Source organism: Anticarsia gemmatalis, chromosome 18 (genome assembly GCF_050436995.1).
Source record: "Anticarsia gemmatalis isolate Benzon Research Colony breed Stoneville strain chromosome 18, ilAntGemm2 primary, whole genome shotgun sequence".
NCBI classification, from domain to species: Eukaryota; Metazoa; Arthropoda; class Insecta; order Lepidoptera; family Erebidae; genus Anticarsia; species Anticarsia gemmatalis.
Genome location: NC_134762.1, coordinates 2,378,430 through 2,402,861, shown reverse-complemented (window position 1 = coordinate 2,402,861; position 24,432 = coordinate 2,378,430). Strand labels below are relative to the sequence as shown.

Below are 24,432 nucleotides of genomic sequence, written 5' to 3'. Positions count from 1 at the left end.
GATTAATTAATGATAACAACTTAAAATTCATTTCACTTTTTTTCATGTGGGAATGGGAATCAAATCCACGATTCTATAGAATATGGAACGGTCGAAGCGAGAAACCTTTATTTATAACGCTACTTTTTCGTGCTATTTTCACATAATAGTAGTAAATGAATCTTTAAAAGTTTCACATTATTATATTTCGAAGTGCATCGCTTCTGTCTCACTAACCCCTGGGTACTTACAGACATAATGTTATAAGTAATCAGAGAGTCAATGACTTAAGAATTCTGCACCCTTAGTCTTTCGTATGGCTTTCTTTGAAGCTTCGATTAGTTTGAGGCCATACAATCTGTGTACGAGTTGTAAATTTAACTTGATTATGTTCCACTTGTATGTATAAAGACAGGTCATTGAGGTTTTTGAGTTTTCTGGAACTCCATGACTCATCGCTTGAGTTAGAGAGAAAACCCGGAATTGGCAACACTAATATTCGGACAAAAGTCTATGTCTGCGTGGACACAATCTGTTTATAACCTGTAGTTCAGTTAGTTTTCCAGAATACTAGGTCATTTATGTAGAATATGTGTTTCAGTATGACACATAATTAATTTTACTATTTATTGTATGTATAATATTGTAGGATAGACAATAGGATTTTTTCAGACATGGTTTTTGTTATCATATATTATTATTAACATATGATAGGCGCCCATAGCCAGTTACGCACACCGGTCGGTAAACGATCTGTGGGTTAAGCAGCCCTTGGCGCGGTCACTCCATAGATGGGTGACCGCATAGTGGTATTTGAACTGGGCGTCTCCGTGCTTCGGAGGGCACGTTAAAAGTTGGTCCCGGTTGTTATCTACTACGATAACAGTCGTTAAGCCATGTCAAAGGCCTACGCCAAAGGGCGACTTGAACAACTTTGACACAAGGTTGACCACTAATCATACGAGAAGAAGAAGAAGATTAAAATAAAGGTACAAAATAAAAAGCATTATTTAGAAAAGTGTATTTTACTATAATATTAAGCTACAGTGCATACTTAAACTAACACTATCATATAAAAATCTTACAAACTAAAACATGATAAATTCATAGGTTCTAATACTTTAGGCCTGATTCACATGATACGATACATGACGATGATAAAGGCGCATTTACACTGTATAGGAAATGACAAAATAAAATTGTCGAAAATGTAAATGACCCGAACCAAAAAAATCACCCCTTAAATATAAAATGTTGGCAACACTCAAAATAGTGTTGCCATAAAAATGATTTTATAAATGAATGTTTAGGTTTCGTGTCGATAAGTTTATTTCGAAAATATATAAAGAAAAAATACGTTCAAAGAATAGTTATTAGAAATAACGATTGGAAAGTATTTATTCGTTTAAAAGTTACGGTAATAAGGCACGGGCTAAGTCTGTGAAATAGTTTAAAATTTATTTAAGTAATAGATAGGTAACGTCCGGTTTCAATAACATATCTTGGAACTACTAGATAACATCTGTAATATTTCAAGACAATTCCATCCCTTACTAAAGTTATGATATTGAAACTAGCCGTTGCGTTGCAAGTTAGTAAATATACCCATGATTGTTCCGATCAATACATTGGTCATTCAATTTTGCATTCTACGGGATCAACCCTCATCACATAAGAGATACATAACTTAATTTTTTCCATTATACAATAACAATTTTGAGAGAGAAGAAAAATTACCAGTATATTTTCTTGTAAGTTGAAAATCAGTTAAATCTATGGAGTCCGTTTTAGCTCCCCCATACATCTCTTATTGAGGGTATACTAACAAAATACTTCAAAACTACATGACATCCGAAAGACCCAACTATGAACAGATAGAGAATATACCTTAATATAAGGAGTGAGAGTTTATAATCGCATGCGCATCTTCTCCGGCTGGGAGACGAGGCCGTACGCGTCGAGGTGGTGGTAGAGGGCCGCTACGTATTCTTTGGGGTGATGCGTGTAGTGCTGCACGTGGGGGGATTTGTCCCAGCACTTCCAGGTACACTGGAAAAAGGAAATTAGATTGATTAGTTTGGAAAATTTTTGTTTTAAGTATATAGGAGTATATTTAACTGTGTGGTAAATGTCGAAATATAATTCTTGAGAAAAAAAAATCTCCAGCAATAATTAATGTTTATAACAGTTCGTAAGTGATTAACGTTTTTAAACTCTCGTGACTAGTACACATAATATTATAATGCAACGGGTCTTAAACGCGATTGAAAATTAAAGGTTTGGATACCCTATTTGTTCACCCGACGTTTCGATCGAATTACATCGATCGTGGTCACGGGCTGACTGATGTGGCTGCGTCGTCTCCTTGTAATTCGAAACAAAGTCGGGTGTCATCAGTTGGGTGAACAAATAAGGTATCCAAACCTTTAATTTTCAATCGCGTTTAAGACCCGTTGCTTTATAATATTAAGTTTGTAACTAGGTCAAACAGAACTAGTTTTTAACATATTTGGAAATCATGTGATTTTTTCTTCCCAAAATTTTAATAGAAGACCCGTTTGGTGTTCTTTTTCGTGCATTAGGCCTCAAATCTTACTGACCTTTTCTGAATACACAAGAAGCATTATATCAGGACAGTTCTAGACTGCTCTGTCATTTGGCAAGCCTAAACACACATATTTAATAAAAAAACTAAGTGTTATATACCTTAATGCCCATCTCGACCCAGCTATCATGCACGCTACGATTGCTGCGCTCGGCTCCGACGGGATCACTGCGCGACAACAGGAACAGCGCGGGCGCGCGGCACAGGTTCGTGTGGAACAGCTGCGACGACCTGATGTAGTGCGACGTGGCCGCCTCGTGGAATGTCTTCATGTGGTATCTGGAGTAAAAGATAAAAGGATATTGTGAGTAATTGGGTACTACTGAAAAATTATTACACTTGTACTCGTAAAAGGTTAATCTAAAATGCTCAGGCTATTTTTTTGTTAATAATGTTGAAATTGTAATTATTACAGACTGAAACCTTTTATTATTTGATTCCAACGAAAATACGGTATTGTGACGTCACTATACTATATTTCTATTCTATAATGTGTTTTTAACATTTCATAAAGAGTAGCTGATTTGACTGTTGTCAAATACCCAATTGTTAATTGTCATTGTGGCCAGCAGCGAGGTAGTATATGTGATGGCCGCACCGAGGATTTATATTGGTATGGTATGGATAATTAGCTCTTAAGGTGGGTAATTACGCTAGAGGAGCCGAGCATGAGCATAGCACAAGTTCATGTAAAGCAACAATAATTATACTCTGCTTTGTGTTCCGCTCCTGCTCGGTTGGTCTACCCTAGACACATCTTTACATGGATATGTTATTCAAGTGCTTACGCGGTTACGCCTCTTCTAATAAGTCTGTCAGGTACGTAAGCTTTTCATATGATAATTTACTTTAAAATAAGGAGTTATCGATCATTCAATTTTTGGTTATTTTAAGGTTTCTACGTAATTATAATAAGACTCTAATTCTCATTAATATACTACCTGTCCAATACTGAATCTTAACATTTTTATATCACAACTGTATAACGAACAAGTTAGATAAACTGTCTGGCATTGAGCATTATCAGTGTGTTGTGTACTGTGTGTCATGTGTCGTGAGCCTAGGAAACTAGATATATTCGTTATCAATGTGACATAGTTACTTTGTAGGGAACATGCACTTTGTAATTATTGTGTATATGAGTTTATTTTGTTTGCATTATTAATAAGGTATTGATTGATTTATTTACTTTAATTACACTCTTTTGAATTTCTAGAATTCTGTTTTGAAGAAGTTCTATAAAAAGTATACCTAGGTACTTTTGGCATAGATTTAGCAAAGAATTTTCTACTTTTATTCAAAACTATAGTTTTGATTTTAACGCATTCAGGAAAATTAGAAAAGCAACAGAAAGGGTAACGGAAAGTTATTTATAAATGTGCTTAAAGTGTTTAAAGTTTGATAACAATTATCAAACTTTTTTCTGAATTTTACGTTAAATAATTAGCATTTATCAAACTACATCATAATTTACTGTTTAAACGAAAACAATAGGAACCTACAACATTTATTATTTAGATAATTTGAATAACAATCTTACTCAATCTTCACCAACCATAAATCTATTACTACTTATATTCTCTTAGATAATATAACTACATGTACAAAATCGCCTAAACAGTAGGTCATTGACTCTTACAGCAGGTCGTTTTTATTGCCGCCGGCCGGCACGTGCGGCCTTGATGGTCAATCGCGCGACTACACCAATATTGTGTTATTTATCATTATGGGATATTAAACGAGGTTTCATTGTGGTTTCTTCCGATGGAAATGTATTATAATCGAGTTGCAGCGTTTGTAGAATAGGGATGTTTCCAAGGTAACAGAACAGAAATTATAACTAGTCCGCCAGTCAGAAAATTTAAAAATATTAGTCACGTATTTTTTTTTCATCAAAAACCAATAAAGTGACTTACTTAACAAGCATTAAGTTATGGAGTTGGGGTTAATGACGTCACGGTGCTGTATATTTTATACTCTAACGTGACGTCACGCGACTTTTCAACTCAATGTATCGATGTAATAATTTGATTATGCACAAAAAATATAAATACGTGAGTAATTATTTTTCACAATCTACTAGATGGACTAAAAAAGCAAAATTAGTCGTCAACCCTATTGTACTGCCTTTCTACCTTCCTTTCCCTACTTTTACCGTCAATTCTACAAACGCTGCAACTGGATTATAACGAGTATTATTTCAAAAAGACGGTTAAACCCCATAGACGGAATATCCCCTGATCTTATATCTTAAAGATACTTTTTTTGATACTAAAAAGACTTTTGCTCAATAGAATAATATTGAATACAATCTTTATTTAAATTAGGAGTTGTACAATACAAACTTATACTCGCTAAATACTTTACTAGTGTAATTTTTTACATTAATTTAATGCTCAATAATTAAAGGTTAAATTGAAATTAGCTGTTACGAATTGGTTGTTAATTGCATATTTACTTTACACACTTCAATTATTTATGCGACCCACAAACAAATTGTTTCGGGTCTGGTTGTGCTTTGTGTCCGTTGTTTGTATGCTTTTAAAAATCCCTGCGACACAAGAGCAGTTCTTAGTGCGGGAATTGTCTTTTTTAAAATGAAAAAAAAATATATCTGATGTAAGCGAAATTTAAAAAAAAATGTTAAGTTATAGAAAATATTTATTTTCCTTGATTGCCGAAAGACTGTCGTGTTTATTCAAAACGTAACTTAACTTAGTACAATCGGTGCTAATAAATAAATCATTGATAAAATAAAATCTCCCGCATCTACCACACGTTTCCCACGCGTCGAAGTGATAGTGATAACGATTGCGCAACTGATAACAGTATCCTAAATACGATTAAGTGATAGTAAAGTCTTTGACCTACAAATGACACTTTTATTTTTGATAATGTTTTATTGACATTAATCGAGCGATTAAGTATTTAAGTTTTTTCTGTAACACGCACTTTTTGTTGATAAGTGCGTGAAGGAAAATAGAGAAAAACATGTTATTAAGCTGAGACAATTCTAGAAGCTAGAATTCTAAAGTTTAATGTTACAACACAATGCTTAGTTGTCGCTCATACTATTAAACATTGGTATCTATTTTATGTTCCGTTGGTTTAAAGGTAGTCTACAAGTCACCGACCAAATGCCTATTAAAGATCAGAAAAGTCTGCCTGATCCCGGATTCGAAGCCGAGACCTCTGCGCGGCAGTAGCACACACTTCAGACACACCACAGAGGCAGTTTAGTAATATAATATTAATAATGTATTTATTACTACGTGTTTATTACTTACTCCATATAAGCTCTGAGCGTCTTCTGCATGATCTGGTTCTTGGGGAACACGGCGGCGGGCACTCCGATGGTGAGCTCACTGATGTCCGCCGCGGAGTCCCACACCTGGGCCACCACGCGGTCCATTACTGGCTGGTAACTGGAAATTGAGAACAAAAAATTAGGGTACGAATCAATATAAATATTATCCATTTCAGCTGTCCTATTGTTCAAGATTGGATCAAGGGAATTTTTAAACACACAGGCTCATCCGAAAAGATGCACAGGGCCGGCCGCCCCTTCCACCCTCGTCTGGCATTGAACAAAAATGAAGCCTGATTTAAAGGAGAATGGGCAAAATAGTATGGAGCCTGGGCGATCCGCGGCCAAACTTGATTTTGGTATTTTTTAATGTAGTTTGGTCCTATAATTACTGTGTAGAAGTTTTATTGCCGCGACGCACTTATATGACGAATAAAATACATTTTTGTATTTGAGCACTTTTAATAGTATAAAACATATTTTGGCTTATATTCGGAGATTAAATAAAAAGTACTATTTCTTATATTGCATACAAATATAGACATTATTAATATTCGAACTATCATAACAAGTAAATATTATATAAATATCGTAAGAAGTAAACATCTTGCTCTTCTATAACATATTCACTGAGACGACTTATCTGTTGTTCATGATCTTCTTCTTATTAGAAGAAGCCTGTCTTGAATGCTCAGCTCAATAACGAGGCGTTCATAGCCAGTTGCGCTCACTGGTCGGTATACGATCTGTGGGTTAAGCAGCGTTGGCGCGGTCATTCTATAGATGGGTGACCGCATAGTGGTATTTGAACTGAGCGTCTCTGTGCTTCGGAGGGCACGTAAAATGTCGGTCCCGTTTGTTGTCAACTAAGATAACAGTCGTTAAGCCATGTTAAAGGCCTTTCGGGTGGCTTGAACAACTTTGACACTAGGTTAACCATATAATAGATAGATAGATAGCATACTAACTACGAGCTTACTTCACTTCATACATCATCATCATCTTCTGACAGATTAGTAAAATCGTCGAAAAAAGGCTGATCGCCGGTGATACGTTGGAATGCTGCTCTTTGTCTATTCATATTGTTACGGTTGTTGTTTATAAGAAGATGTAACGTTATTACACAACGTTCAATGCATTACAGACACGAAATAATCGTTATTATGTTCTATAAAATTCTATTATATTTACATGTAAATATATTGTTACCTAAAAGGATTGCAATGAAACGTTCTTAGTAAAAGTTGTTCCTAGTTATCATTACTTTAATTTGACACTACTTTCATTAATGGCCGCCGACCGCCCAGAAGTGCCCATTCTCCTTTGAACTGTATTTCGGAAGTCATGTTAAAAGTAGACTAAAGCTGTGGCGTTGGAAAACTTGCTTAAAGAATAAAGAAAACCAGTGATTGGACCTAGAATCCCCACATTTTGATTATCTTCTTTTTTAATTTCACTCTTTCAATTTGCCTTTTAATTGTACAAAACTTCTAAGGACCTTTCGGGTCCAAGGGTGTATTTAAATACTCACAGTTCAGGATTGTTCATGACATGCACGCAGACCTCGCCCCACATGTAGCCGGCTACAGAGAAGCCGTGCACCACCAGCGGCTGATCGTTCTCGTTCGCCGCCATGAACTTGATCATGTCGCCGGCTACCAACTGTGTAGAAAAATGAGAAACATTTTTAAGTTTTGTACGAAAGACAGGAAAGTCTCGTTTATACAAAGAAAGAAAATTTATATAGAGTTTAGAGCAAAAGTATGGTTCTCACATCAATTCTAAAAACACATTTAAATCTGTCTATAATATGTTTAAGAGCCACTATGTACATGTAAATATTTACATAAATAGATATTTCAAATATATAAATTTATCAATAAATAAGTTGCTTCAGAAGTTTTAATGAGCGTTTAACATACACACCATTAGAAGTGACAGATAAGTGTAAACTAACACGACTACTAACTTGCCAATATTTTTTTCTGCAACTTGACACTAAGACGTACATCTTCATTACGTATTTCATTCATTACCTATCACATTTGTAGCAACATCTAACAGTGAACGATGTAACTACAAACCTTGGCAATCTTAAACGAGAACGAACAACATAGAGCACAAGCGGACAAGTCGATCACCAGGCCGGGTACAAACCTGGGAGCCCTTGAGCGGCCACATGAGCTGCCACGGCGTGCACGAGATGGACAGCACGTCGAACCCTTGCTCCAGGTACAGCGTCGCGTACTTCATCACGTGCTTCTGACGAGCCAGCAGCCAGTTGATCATTACGCAGAGAGGCTTGTCCACGCGTTTGTCTAGCCTGGAGGGAAGAGAGTTTTGTTATTTTTTTTTATCTAAAAAAGACTACTCCCCTACGATTATGAATTGCTCCTGTGACGCGGGGACTTACAAACATACAAGCAAAGGACACAAAGCACAATTAGACCCGACAGTTATTTGTGGATCGCACAAATAATTGCTCCGTGTGGGAATCGAACCCACCAGCTCCCGACCCATACTGCGTGGCGACCTGAACTACTGCGTCAGGGAGGCTGTCTAGCCTCTTTCTGTGTCCCACTGCTGAGCAAAGGCCTTCCCCCTAGATTTTTAAATATTTAATTTGTTTCTAAATATAAGTAATTATTATATGGTGCGTTCACGCGTTTATCTAGTACATGAAGGTAGATTTATTTGTGAAGTATGAAATTTTCAAGTAAATGGTTCCTATTTCTAGCTTCTGTCAGAGTATTTGGTCGCGTAGAGATTTCCCAGTGTAAAAAGTTTACTAGTTATGTGACTGCGTGTTAGTGTAGGTTGCTATCTGTCTGTATTAGTTTATAATAATGTGTACACGGTTTTTTGCGTCTTTACGTAAGAAAACAAAAACTTTCACGTTAAAGGAGAATGGGCAAATAGTATGGAGCCTGGGCGATCCGCGGCCAAACTTGATTTTTTGTTTTTTTAATGTAGTTTAGTCCTATAATTACCGTGTAGAAGTTTTATTGCCGCGACGCACTTATATGACGAACAAAATACATTTTTGTTTTTGAGCACTTTTAATAGTATAAAAACATATTTTTGGCTTATATTCGGAGATTAAATAAAAAGTACTATTTATATTATTGCATACAAATGTAGACATTATTAATATTCGAACAATCATAACATGTAAATATATAAATATCGTAACAAATAAACATCTTGCTCTTCTATAATATATTCACTGAGACGACTTATCTGTCTTGAATGCTCAGCTTAAAAACGAGGCGTTCATAGCCAGTTGCGCTCACTGGTCGGTAAACAATCTGTTGGTTAAGCAACCGTTGGCGCGGTCATTCTATAGATGGGTGACCGCATTGTGGTATTTGAACTGAGCTTCTCCGTGCTTCCGAGGGCACGTAAAAAGTCGGTCCCGGTTGTTGTCAACCAGTGTTGGGCAAAATTTAGTTTGATTGATGATTGATGATTAAGATTAAATTATTTATTCATGACTAATGAATAATGACTAAAAAAATTCAATCATGAGTCGTGATTGATGATTAATTAGTGTTAGTGTTAGTTATTCAATCATGACTAAAATTTTCATGATTAAAAATAATAGTTAAATAAAACTAAGCTTTTCACGTTCCATGACTGTTGATTTGTTAATCACAGGTTTTTAATTAAAGCTAGTTTTACAACAGAATCAGTTAATTTTTTTTTTTAATTTACACAGGTACACATTTGTAAAAATAAGTTCGGGCTAATTTAGTCTAAAATAATTTAAATTGCTTTTTAAAACTACGCGTTTTGAAAATCAAAATTTAAAAATAATGGAATTATCTTCTTTCAGTTAACTTAAGGTGGTGATCAGTTATAGTTTTATAGATGTGTTCAATTAAACTAAAATTATGTCACCTGAATTAATTTTTTTAGTTTAATCATCATACAAAAATACAATAAATTATACATTTAATCATTAAATGATTGATGACTAATTTATTTAATCATGATTATGATTATTATTTTTACTCATGATTAATTCAATCATGACTAAATAATTCATGACTAAATTAGTCATGATTAATCAATTGATTGAAAAAATTAGTTGATTGACCCAACACTGTTGTCAACTAAGAAAACATTCGGGCGGCTTGAACAACTTTGAAACTGGGTGAACCATATGATAGATAGATATGAGTTACGATTATTGTTCATTTTGATGGCATTGCAATCGTTATAAGAAGATGTAACGTTATTACACAACATTAAATGCATTACAGACACGAAATAATTGTATTTGTTCTATGAAATTCCATTATATTTACATGTCAATATATTGTTTCCTGAAAGGATTGCAGCGAAACGTTCTTAGTAAAAGTTGTTCCTAGTTATCATTACTTTAATTTGACACTACTTTCATTAATGGCCGCCGACCGCCCAGGAGTGCCCATTCTCCTTTAAATAAGCTGTTTACTTCTCGGTTTTAAATGTTATTTTACAAACTCAAATATACTTCGAAATGTGCAATCATTCATTATTATGCATCTTATTTTAACGGCAGAAGTATTTAAAAAAACCTACACGCAGATACTATCTGGATAACTAATATTTACTGGTAATTGAATCAACAACCTTAAGGAGCAGTGATCACCTTAACTACTGCGCTATGAAATCCACTAACTTTAAAACATATTCTTTGCATTATTGTCTTAAATTACTAGATGTATGGATGTAAATAACCCAAGGGAAGTTTATAAGGATCGTACTAAGCGGCATTCTTTGATCTCTGCCTTCCCCTATGTGAAAAAGACGTGAATTCATATACATATGTATTGTCTAACAAGTTAGGTCACAATGCCTACATAAATGTGTACCGTTGATTAGTTAGATAGGTATAGATTGATATAAATAGCTGTAACGGCTGACAGCATCACGTGTGCCATTGTGGCCTGATCTTTGTCTGACGAAACACCGGACGTATTGTTTTATAATATCATTCACGTGGTTTAGAAACTAGGTACAGTGAAGGGTACTGATTAGTGGCGGTCTCATTACTATTGCCTAGAAAAGCGTGATATTATACTAGCCCATACAGTTTTTTTGTGTGATCCATCTTTGATTTTGGACTTAGATACATGCCTATCACACCTGTTTTACCCGAATGTGCAGCGGCAGGAGGTGTATAAAACAACTACGTTTCGTCATTATCAATGCTAGTATCCTGTAATAGGTGGCGAGCCTACTGTTATATTCGATTTGATTGACTTGTTTATTCAGTAAATAAAAAAATATATAAAGTATTTTCTGGTCAAAGTAAAAATCCGCTATAAATTAACAAACACGAAAAAGATTATGACCGTATTTCTCTTTTGCATATTCACTAGCATGCGAATAATTCAATGTAACATAGTACCTATACTATCCTTACGATATCCTATAGCTAATTATGTACTTCCGTTTATCTTTATTATCCTACCTAATCGCAATGAAACTGCAATAAAATACATACATATCCTGTTTTACCTACGATTTCCAGATCAAAACCAACGGCGGTAAAGTCTTATATGAGTTACATTTCCGTACTCTACAGTAAGTGACCTTGGAGTCAGTTTACAAAAACAAACAGCTTAAACTAGACGAGGTAGCGAGCCAATTGCATTGAGTAATTAAAGAGTTAGGTCGTTCACGTGACGGGCTAATAATACCTACAAGACCTAAACTAGTGGTTAGTTGATAGTTAACAAAAGAACTGGCCCTCACTCATTAGCAGATCCAGGATTTAGGAAGACATTTGAGTTAAAAACGATGGCTGATTTTGGATATTTGAAACTCTTTAGACTTGCCCCTGTCTGTATAGAAGTAGTGTGAGACTAATGATTTTGGGATGGCCAAAGTCCCCTAGACCCTAAATGGCCTGGCTCCACGGCGTTACCAAAAGCCTGTTGCAGTCCATTTCGTGGCCAAGCCGTGGCCTGTCGTGGACCAAGGATCTTTGTTTCAACTACGTTTATTTGACCGCCAAGAAAACGTGGACTTTTTTAAGTAGCAGTCTTAGACATGGAGAGTTTTGTCTTGGCAAAAATAAGCATTTGAAAAGTAAATTATGAAACTTATAAAAATGCTTCTATTTCTTTTTCCACAAAACTTCATCTTGTTTGCAATAGGTACTTACTTCAAGGTATTAGGATCGGCTTTTAGCTTGACCTTCTCGTTGCTGATGTACTGCATGTTCTTGGTGATGTCTTGCGTGTGAGCGCCGCGGTCGAGGCCCACCATCGCCACGGGCGCGCAAGACAGGAGCGGACGGAATGAGGCCTGTGGAAGGAAGAAGAGTTTGAAGGACCAGCAGAAAAAAAAGGTAAATGACTTGACTAGAGTATACAGAGAATCAAGCTTAACCTCGACAAGGGTTTTACCCCCGTTTTCTAATATACATTTAGCGGTAGTCTATCTATTCAATAACGTTTGTGCTCATATAAACATGACAGTTTGAATACATAAACTACCGCTAAATGTGCCTCAGAAATCGGGCATTAAAATTTAGGTCACTCAAAACAAAATCCTGGTTTCGATAATATCGGACTTGAAGATAAAATATAGATTGCAAGTAAATGACCACCAAGTTCAGCTTCTTAAACGTTCTTTTGAGTTGTTTGTTTGTTTGTCGTATGGTTAGTGGACAACCTAGTGTCAAAGTTGTTCAAGCCGCTCGAGAGGCCTTTGACATGGCTTAACGACTGTTATCTTAGTAGGCAACAGCCGGGACCGACTTTTTACGTGCCCTCCGAAGCACGGAGACGCCCAGCTCAAATACCACTATGCGGTCACCCATCTATGGAATGACCGCGCCATCGGTTGCTTAACTCACAGATCGTTTACCGACCTGTGAGCGCAACTGGCTATGGGCGCCTCCTTTTGAGTTGATTTGATGTTTACAAAACACAAACTGTAGCCAAATTAATAGCTAAGTAATCACTTAGCTATTAATTTGGCTACAGTTTGAAATCCTTAAATGGACTTCGCTGATTCTTCGTCTGGTGATTACTAAGACTTGAAAAATACAGAAACACACATACAACTGTGTATTGCCTAGCAGTTAAAACTATTGCCAATAATGTTCCTAACTGTCTCAATGAGTCAATAAATTGGAGGCCAATACATAATGTGTTGCTCAATATCAGGCGTTTATTGCCACTATTGGTAGCCAATTTGAGTAAATATGTTTTGATTTACAAAACGGAAATATAAATTACATAGGTGGTAAAATTACTAGCATACCTATATAAAGAAATAGATTAGTATTCAGTTGCGTTTTGATTTATTTTGGTAATATTTAAACTGTCAATTTCCAATGATGAATAATTTCAACATTCATTTTCAGGAAAATTTATTTATCCAGGTCAAATACTAATGGTTAGTAATCATTAGAGTATATTAGAATCGATTAAAATAAATATGTTTAATTCACTAAGTTTTAAACAAGAGAGAACCAACTACAGATTCACTGTAACCAATCTTATTGATGCTGTATGAATTTCTTTCTTGCAGAAATCTAAAAACATGGGATATGGCTTGCAAAAATTAACTTGACTTGACTTTGACTTTGACAAAGCTATTGAAACGTACGGCTTGCGGGATTCTCCTGTACCGCTAGCAGTCACTAAAACGATCAGGTGTGCAATCCCATAATGCACCAGAAGGTAATCTCTTCATTAAGATATGGCCAGACAACGGTCAACCCAAATCCCACCTGCATTCTTTACGTTACAATTCATCGCAGAAGATATAGAAAAGAACGAAAATTCCTCAGCGAAATGTAGCCTAGCTTAGCCTAGCCTTAGCCTGCATACAAACAATACACTGAAAGTAATTGGTCACGTAACTCCGCTCCACTACAGTGCAAATACAAGTTCAATGTCAGCCCGCCGGTCAAGTGCGAGCCGATAAAAAACCCACGTGCTCGCCGGCTGATAATATGAATCATTAATGTTTATCTACTGAAGCGATTATAAATGGATCTCTTATATTTCAATATTGATTGTGGTTAAAGGAATCTGTTGTAGAGTTTCAATCATGCTTTGACTTCGACGAGAAAGCCACTGTCGTCCAACAACTTAGAAGAGAGCCTTTTATGGAGAGTTCGCGGCTGGCGGACGGAGGTATACTAACATTACATACATAAAATCACGCCTTCTTCCCATAGGGGTAGATCAGAGACATATCTATACTAATATTATAAAGCTGAAGAGTTTGTTTCTTTGTTTGTTTGAACGCGCTAATCTACTACTGGTCCGGTTTGATATTTATTGCTATATATCATCACGCTACGACCAATAGGAGCAGAACACCAATAAAAAAAAATATTTAAACGTAAATAAATATGGTGTACTAGGAGGTTGCCCTGGTTCGTCCAGCTGTAGTACAATTCTATCCCGTTGATTCTATTCTCGTGGGAATTTTTGATCCTATCGATCCCGTACAAACCTTGTCCTGACAGTTACTATCATACAATATATGTTAATATCATACAGTTACTATACATAAAAAATTGAACTATCCAAAGTAGTTTAGTTGTTCAAAAGTTATGCGCATTCATTTTTATTTATATAGATAGTTTCAAAATTAATTAACCTAAGGACAAGACAAGACCTTAGTCTACCGACTATCACAGTGATAGTCGGTAGACGTAAGACTGGTAAGATTTGCGTATGAAGTCTCTTCTAGTTACAATTTTTTTAATATTTTTTTTTTATTTGGTAGAAGGTCTTGTCTTGAAGATGGATTTATCTGTCCGGAAGCATTATTTTAATAAATAATAAAAACTGCATATAATAGACATCACTTTTTTACAATAGGCAATAAATAATCGGTTCGCAGACGTTTTTATTTTACACCTGTTCAACATTAATTAAATGTCTTGTCATTAAGAGGCTGTAATTATTTTTTATATTTAAAATATCATTCTAGTAACACTCGAAGACGTAAGCAGGGTTGTATGAGATTACGCATTTCACTATTTACATTCCACCAAACTTAAGGCTTCAAATTAACATCTAGTTTTGCCCGACCGGCGAATTAACCTTGAATTAAGCTGTTGTATACATTACTAGACTTACAGTGAGTATATATAATGTGACGCATATTGCATTTTAGAGCAGATCAGAGGAACTAAGTTGTTTTGTATAGCGGTATTGTCGGAATGACTGCATTTGATGATAAGCGGAAATCATCGTTTGTTGATGTCATTTACTGGTGAACTTGAATGTATGGTGTCTGGTAATTATATACTTACTGTGTTTTTAAAATACATCTACTGAAGGATTAAAATAGGCACCTGTGGTTTCTACATATAAACTGAGCTGTCAATGGATAAAAAGTACAACTAGACCCGAAGCTACGTGTGGATCGCCATTATCAACGGGACTAGTGGGATAGACCCATTATTTTGTATTCGTATAGGGTTCGTATTAATAGTTTTCAGCTTCTGAGAGTATGCAAAGCTGCCAAACCATTGAAGATCGAGGTGGTCTCAAGGTCTAAGCTCATTTCGGGAGGAAACCCTTGTCCAGCAGTGGGACAGTAATGAGTTAAAAAAAAGTGCTACCAAAGAGTACCAAGTCGATACCCGGCTATTATTATGAACCTTAGGATGCAAACGCGCATTCTACAAACGATATTGTGCACTTTATTCACAGTGAATGGACAATAAACTGTCCACACTACACTGCACTCATAAATCTAGGTTACAATTGTGGTCATATCTTTAAGATCCACGGAAGAGACCGATGTTCCCCGAGAATGGACACGAAATGGACTTTGTATCTCGCCTACGTTTCGCAAGACTGTGTCTATTGATAAAGTGAGTTAGGAAATTGTCACATACTGAAGCAATATGCTACAGTACATGGCCTATACTCACATAGACTTAAATTAAATAGCTGGTTGTTTCGGAAAATAATAGGAAGTGCAGACGTATAATAATACAGTCGAATTAAGAAGCTCCTCCTTTTTTGAAGTCGGTAAAATACCAATTTCTTAGCTTAATTTTAGTTCTAATACAGGTCCTTTAATTTTTTTTTAAACGCTTGAATGCAATCATCATTTTTGCTTCGATTTGCTTGAACGATTAGGAGCAAGTTGCACAAGCTGTTATAACAAAACGCATTTTATATTATTTATCTTATCAGTATTGACTGTAGATACAATAAAACAATGCAAAAGTTTACGAACAAAATGCTCCTACAAAGTCCTACATAAAAGTGCCGGCGCCGGTCTATAAATTTCAATACGCCACTGACCTATTGACTTATGAGAAACTCAAATAAAAAACCAGTAATGTCCAGATCAAACCGATTAATTTATTTCCTAGCAACGAGCACGAGAATGCGTGGCGCATATCACTCGGCCAAATCGTGTTGGCTCTCGATAGAAATGGCTGGTAAGTCTGGTAACTTTGTTGTGGCCGCGCCGCGCGCCGGCTGCCGGCATTTTCCACGCACCCACGTGGCCGGCCGGCGAAACACGTAGATTGTAGTACGTTTGTATTTCTACGGTTTTACGACTACTGTATGAATTACCTTTTAATATAACACGACTTCATGAGATGCTGATTTGCGATAAGAAATAAGGTACTTTTGACTGATTGAAGCAATTTACATCGGCCGCGATAATAGGACTAAAAATCTGGTTGGAATGTTGAGAATAATGTAGGTAGGTATATTGGGCGCCAAATAACTTTGTCTGCAAGCAGGTATGAGAAAGAAAACTAAAACAAGAAACCTAGGAGCAAAGTACGGCCGATTGTAGAATCAAGCCCACTTCAATTAAACACCAGAACTATCGTTTACTGGCACTTGTAAAAAGACTTAGGGAAACTAATAATACTTAATTTTTAAAATAATTACACAAGAGTTTAATGTGAAGAATAATTCTATGTTCATACGAACATCTTTCATCTTTCTAATCATCTCTCCCATAAGATATCAAAGGTAGTTTTATTAATTCTTAGACATTTTCACGTTCACGGTATTATTATACACTTAACCTATGATATGAGGTGATTGCCCACGACAAGGATGACGCAATAAGTGCATATTATTTACTCACCTTCTGCCAGTAATATTTATTATTTGTAAACATGTTGTGCGCACACGCACTACGACTAAAACTGGATTAGAAACCTATTTCCGCAATCTTTTACTATTGAAACTAAAGTTCATAAGATATTATATTTTCATCTTTAAGAGATTTTGACACAGACATTGATAGACAGGTATCAACTTGGACAAATGATTTCAAAAACCTATTCGACTTACTAAAATTAGTCGGGTTTAAACACCGAGTATTAAAGTTGAAAATAGTGTTACACGTTAGTCTAAGAGTCATGTCAAAGGGTAACAATTATTTCTAGAATTGGTCTTAGAATAGTTATGATCGTGACCTATCTCAAGAAACCTTTGTGTGTGCATTCAAATTACTATACAGGAGAGACATACGCTATATTTAGAATACTTAGCTTATAAAGGGAAGTCGGATATTAAGAATAAACGACACATGTTTCTGGAGAAAAAAATGCATATGGGTACGGTTTTTAATGAAGTTTTTCATAAAAAAAAACCATTTCCTACGTAATTTTCATGGCCGCTTTTCCTCTGGAAACTATCAGTTAGGTTATTAGACACTTATCTGTCTTCAAACTGTCTTTAAAGATCGTAATTTTTCGTTCTATAGAAATAAAATAGCTATCAGTAACATAGTAGTTAGCTATCAGTTCAACACATATCAACACAAATCGTGATACTATTCTATGGTGTACTCTTTGCGTGCTCATTGCATCGCCACGTGACCGTGACGTCACAAGCGCAGTTGCCAAGTGCACACACATTAATACGGAAACTTATCTACTTGTATGTATCTATGTACGCAGTTGATAGGTCCCACTTTGTTGCGTTCTAACTATTTTAGTACCGGTTTATGTCTAGCTGTGTTGTGAACTAAGAAATGATTTATGTGTCAAGGTTATGGAAAAGTCTAGATTTTTATCCAGATGTGCTCTGAAAAGGGATTAATAGATTTTTATAATTTGTTCCCACTTAATCCTTGATATTCTGCAGAACAGCTTTTTGCTTGTCTTCTAATCCTCCACCCATTGGTCTTTTTCACTTATAACGAACAATGAACAAATTGGGCTTGTACAAATAATATTTTCTAGATCTAATTGTAAATTCAACCTATTCTTTACAGGGCAATCTACTATTGTACGTAGGAAATTATGCAATTATTTATAGGTACTGCTATATAACAAGATACATCCATGCATCAGAGAACATAATAATTCGATGCACTTCTATAAAAAGAAACTACATATGAGACGTAAAAAATCGACGTAAAGAATTGTTAGTTGCGAATTATACAAGACAGCATGAGAAATTGGAACCCTTAAGACAAAGAAACTGTAGGTGCGATTCTGTACTACGGCAAGGACAGAGTGTAAACAAAAATAGAATCTAGGGACTCGTCCTAAAGCACGCGCGATGCGATTACCGCGCCGCGGTGACTACTAATTATTTTATTATATCTAGACAAAGAATAGTAGGATACCCTTGGAAATAGCGCCAGGACAAAGAAGTAGGTATTAGGTAGTCGTTTGTTTTTGTGCCGTTCGCGTGTAGCGGAGATCAGAGAGGCTAGAAGTAAAACGTTGAAACGTTAAACGTTTACAGACGCAGAAACAAAATTTCAGAAATGATGCGATTGTAAAACATCTTTACCTATTTGATTGGATAGCGCTAAAGCAGCCAGTGCTAAAAGCATATGGGCACCCAGTAGTTAATCTCTGATTCTCGTGAGTTAATCGTGTCAAAAATATTGTTTTATATAGTAGATATGAACATGTTAAGATAGGATTCAGGACCCCCGTAGCTGTATTAGGTCAGAGGCACTCTCACTCAGATCGTGGGCCCTTGCCATCCTTTAGTAGCAATTCTGAGCTTTGAAGACCAAACATTTTTATTAAAGAAAGGATACTGTCTTTTAATCATGTTCCTGATTTTTTTGAAGCAATATTATGACTACGGTGTACTACTACACTATCGGTGAAGTCAAAATTGTACAATTCTTCCCAATGTGAGATATACGATGTGCGATTGTGTAATTGTAGAAACGAGTCTTAATTGCCTCCGTACACTTGGTACAGAGCTCTTCTATTGGTCAATCATTGATCGGTATGTGTCGACAATGTAAGGTTATCATTATGTGCATGAGAGAAAAGTTTGCTGCTATGAAGATACCGAATAGTTGCTCATATCGTCATATAGATGTAATGGACTGATTGGGTATTTTTGGTCTTTGATACTTCACATCTTAAGCTTTAGAACTTGTTATTTATACTAGATACGTTGAAATGGAACTCGAAAGAATCTGTTAATTTTCTCAGACTTTCGTCAAAGTAGACATTTTCAAAATCATCGCCTTGCCAGATTCAGAAAATGTTACCCGTTTAATCACAAATAGATTTTTGTTTTTTTCAACGTCCCACCCCCGGGGAAGGGTCTTCTCCCAATCGAGAGAGGGGTTAAGCAAGGTTTTATCACGATGTTTTCCTTCACAGTTAGAGCAAGTGATAATAAATAAGTAAGTAATAAGTTTTTAAGTAGTTAGTTTATGTCTAAACAATAATATTATTGTAGACGATAGTTGTGAGTGATGATAATTTATCAACAATCTAAAACAATGGGTTGAAGGACAATCAATATTCTCGCAAATTGTTCCCATAATATTATGTCTACGGTATACGTAAAGGTTACATAATAAGTACATAATAATGTGTCACGGCTCTGGAAAATTCGATTCCCGATCGAGACAATTCTATTAATATTATTGAAGCTTGTACAGCTTCAACAGTACTATTAAGAGTGTTGAGGCGCTCATAGTTAGTCGCGCTCATGGATGAGTGACTGTATAGTGGTGTTTAGACCGAGCATCTTCGTGCTTCGAAGGGCACGTCGGTCCCGGTTGTTATCAATTAAGATAACACTTGATAACAGTCGTTAAGCTATGTCAAAGGCCTTTCAGAGGTCAAAGGCTTGAACAATTATGACACTAGGTTGACTACTAACCATACGATAACATAAAAAAGAGTGTTATCATGATTTCTCAGCCTCAGTTTTTTAAAGGAATGCTTGAAGTTGATGATTGCAGTTAAAATAATAAAATAAACTTACGAATTTCCCATTGCCTCGTAGACCACCTTTGCTGGATTTCACGGCGAGCGATACAGCATTTTTCAACGCACTCATTTTCACTACCTGTAACAAATATATTTGAGGATGAGACAAACGTTAGACGACGATGATTATAATAATATACGCACATTTGGATACACAATAAAGCCGCTTTGAATTTAGTCGCTACGAACTGACACCAAAATGTACCAAACCAGGATTAGGTCCATTAACTTCGTCACAAAAAGGTCTAGTTGCAGTCAAATGCATATGAACATTGCAAGAGCAAAAAATGTTACTTAATTTGTAACTTCTCTTAATTTAATAAAATAGGTGACTCATTTCTAGGGACCGGTTTTCCTCGTTACATATCTTTTCAAAGGGTTCCCGTACATTATCTGATTATAAATCAATTGTAACGTCACGATTTAATTATCAATCCTAGTTTTCTGGCAGTCACACACGTGCAGACAGATAATTTGAAGGAAAGATTAGATATGGGTCGCGTGCGCATTGAACGTAGTCCACCACGTTAATGAATCATGAGTGTAAATGACTATGAAAAACTATAACTACAAGCGCTTATATTTGACCTACCTCTGGTTTCTGAGGTACCTTTAGCGGTAGTTTATCTATTCAATAGTGTCAAGACTCATATAAAAAAACGCTATTGAATAGATAAACTACCGCTAAATGTACTCAGAAACCAGGGGCTAGCCACTTACATACATAACATGCAACGTGCATTTTAGATATATCTTCAATAATTTTCCCCGTTTTCGAAACATTTTTTACTGGTACTCGATGCTCCTATTGGTAGTAGCGTGATCATATATAGCCTATAACCTTCCTCGATAAATGGGCTATCTAACACTGAAATGTTTTTTCAAATCGGACCAGTAGTTCCTGAGATTAGCGCGTTCAAACAAACAAACAAACAAACTCTTCAGCTTTATAATATTAGTATAGACTAGCTGACCCGCGCAACTTCGCTTGCGTCACATAATAGAGAATGGGTCAACATTTTCCCCGTTTTTGTAACATTTTTCACTGCTACTCTGCTCCTATTGGTCGTAGCGTGATGATATATAGTCTATAGCCTTCCTCGATAAATGGACTATCTAACACTGAAATAATTTATCAAATCGGACCAGCAGCTCCAGAGATTAGCGCGTTCAAATAAACAAACTCTTCAGCTTTATAATTATAATATTAGTATAGATTAGTATAGATACTAACGCTACGGCCAATAGGAGCGGAGTAGCAACGAAAAATGTTACAAAAACGGGGGAAAATTACGACCCATTCTTTTGTAATGTGACGCAAGTGAATTTGCGCGGGTCAGCTAGTAAATAAGTAATATCATTGGACATTTGATTCCAAACTTAGCAGAGTTTGTACTATGGTAACCAAATAAAGTGTTGTAAGTTTACGATTTCAAACTCTCGTGACTTGTACACATCAAGGCAACGAAAATAGTCTCGTAACCTGTAATTTTGGATCGCATTTAATACCCGTTGCATCATAATATTACGTTGTGACTTTATAACTTACAATATTATATCTAAGTTTGAAGAAAAACGTGCCTTATCAGTTTTTACTAAACTACGCATTTTTTGTACTGTTTTAAATATTGTGCAGACAAATTGATGTCGATTCATGTTTATTACGCACTTGGTAGTTAAGCTTGCGGCTAGACATTACGCGACGAGGTAAATTTATTAATAACTCATTTATGGTATACTCTTCCATACTATAGATAAGACATAGGTATAAATTGATAATAAATGTAACCCGTTACTGTCCCACTGCTGGGCAAGGGTCTCCTCCCGTAATGAGGGAGGGTTTAGGCCTTTAGTCCACCACGCTGGCCAAGTGCGGGTTGGGGACTTTGCATGCCCTCAATAAATGTATTAAACAAATTTTAGGCATGCAAGGTTTCCTCACGATGTTTTCCTTCACCGTTGGAGCATGTGATAATTATTTCTAATACACACATAACTTCGAAAAGTCATTGGTGTGTTGCCTCGGGTTCGAACCTGCGACCACTGGCGTGGGAGGTGTCAACTTATACCACTCGGCTATCAATTGATACCGGAACTTAAAATGACTTTTCAACAAAGACTTTACTTAATAGAGGAACGACTTCAATTCGATTTCGATTTTGTACGTGACTACGACCGGTGTAACTCGGTTGAAACGTCGGGCAATAAATAACATACCTATAATCTTTTAATTATCTCCACGCATGAGACTTATCGTGCATCTTAGTACATACTAGAGGAAGGATTAACTAATCAGCTACAAAATCTATATCAGACGATTTTACAATAACAAAAAAGCGTAATTACAAATGCGTATTGCGTAGTCATCGTATAAAATAGGTGAATATTTTCAAATGAGTATGTAAAGTTAAATAGTAGTTGTAAAACAATAAGGAGGCATGCTGACTCGCTGATCTTTGACCCGCGGGCAGACGCGGCTTATCACAGATACATTCATAGTCTACTTGACGATGATTTCATTTCTTTGTTCAGGTAATATTTTATAAAAAAAAAATTATGTCTCACTGCTGGGATAGGGTCTTCTCCCAAACAGGAGAGAGGTTAGGCCTTGACTCCATGACGAATTTGATACACAGATAATTTATAACCCAGCTTAACATATAGGATACTTTTTATCCAGGAGAATCACACAGAAAAACACAGCTTAGTAGCGGTGGCCAGAAGCTAGTATTTAATACTTTATCTATTATGAATTGCAATTGAGACAATAAAGCTAAATAAAGTAAAGTTGAATCATTTTATCTGGACTTTGAACCAATGCAATTAATGCATCTCTTATCAATTATGCAACTGTAATGGTAATGTTACATGTAACTGAAAAAGTTATCATGTAGACTTTACAATATGTATATTATTTATTATTTTTTATTACACCTTTATGTGTCCCACAGCTGGGCAAAGGTTTCCCCTCTTTCCTTCCAAACCTGTATGTCCCGTACCACACTTTATCATTAGTAAACAACATCTCTACAGTTTATTCAAATAACCAATAGGTTGATAGACCACATGATTAAAAAAAACATACCAACATTGGCAAATATTGGAGAATGTTTCCAATGCTATGCACAGACTCTTTAGTTTATTAAGACTTTGTATGTAATAACTATTAATTGAGTTACTGCACTTCATATTTCAAATTCAAATACCCTTTATTACATAAATTCCTTATAGTTATAAGTACAATATTTAAAATCCTCAAAATATATTTAATTTACAAAGATTGCTAAAAAGCTCTTGTAGTAGTCATAGGATTTGCCTGCATATTCTGGGTATAAGATCTATCACACCATTAAATTTTACCGGGTTTGTTTACAATTTAAAACATAATAATATGTAACAATATTGAAAAAAATACACACAACAAAAAACATCACATAGAAATAAAAATTATTTATATCCATGTTGTAGAAAGTGGCCAGTAACATAGTAAATGAAAATTGATGCCAAACATGTAACTGTCCATCACACAAATAGTATCAAGGACAGATCATTTTAGATCAGTATGAAGATAGTACTAGAAATAAAAAGGTATTAGATTATTAGATAGCTATTTTCTTTTTTTTAAAGTGACTATGGTCCGCAAGAGTGCATAAAAATATCATAGTTTATTTTTTCTGTGTTTAGTATTATAGGAACCTAATGATTTTATTATCCTGAATAATGATTGAAATAAAAAAAAAAATTGTGCCCCGAAAGAGTAGATATTTTTTGTAATCATAAAATATATTAACAGAATATTTCCCTAAATTTATACAGAAAGGATAATTGTTTTTTTTTTCTTAAATATCATTTATGTATAAAATTGTTAACATATACATAAGTGATCCAATTATTGTAATTAGAAGAATATTAAACTTAGAATCGCCGGTGATTTGTAATGTACAGTTACACACAAGAGTAGTAATTACCTACATTATCTAGTAACCCATGATTAATATGAAAATAACAGTTAACATTTTAAACTATTATTGCAATGCACAGGAAACTTATATATTAAACTAGAAATCTATAATTCTATATTAATATTCCGACGCGTTATCGTAGGTTTCGAATGGAAATGGAATTTATTCAAACACTTATTTTAATTGATGTAGTAAACTCACACAACTTACCGGAAATTACTATCTGCTGAGTATTAATGAAGCGAAAGAACTTTGAACTTAAATTTCACTATTCTCCACAATTACCACTACAAAAACTACATACAATATTTCACTGAAATAGCATACACGCATCAAGTGCGTGATTTGACGGCCGGAACGGAACAAA

General features: G+C 35.4%; 1 protein-coding gene across 1 annotated transcript; it reads right to left on the bottom strand.

Annotated features, from left to right (window-relative positions):
- Positions 1-976: 976 nt before the first annotated feature.
- On the bottom strand, positions 977-24,432 carry LOC142980582 (transmembrane protein 53-like). The gene is made up of 8 exons (XM_076126044.1): positions 24,276-24,432; positions 20,099-20,182; positions 12,049-12,191; positions 8,049-8,214; positions 7,423-7,553; positions 5,872-6,009; positions 2,686-2,863; positions 977-2,028 (listed from the first exon to the last, which is right to left on the bottom strand). Exons 2-8 carry the CDS (start codon positions 20,171-20,173, stop codon positions 1,888-1,890), a joined length of 972 nt encoding a protein of 323 aa, XP_075982159.1. The 5' UTR covers positions 20,174-20,182; positions 24,276-24,432; the 3' UTR covers positions 977-1,887.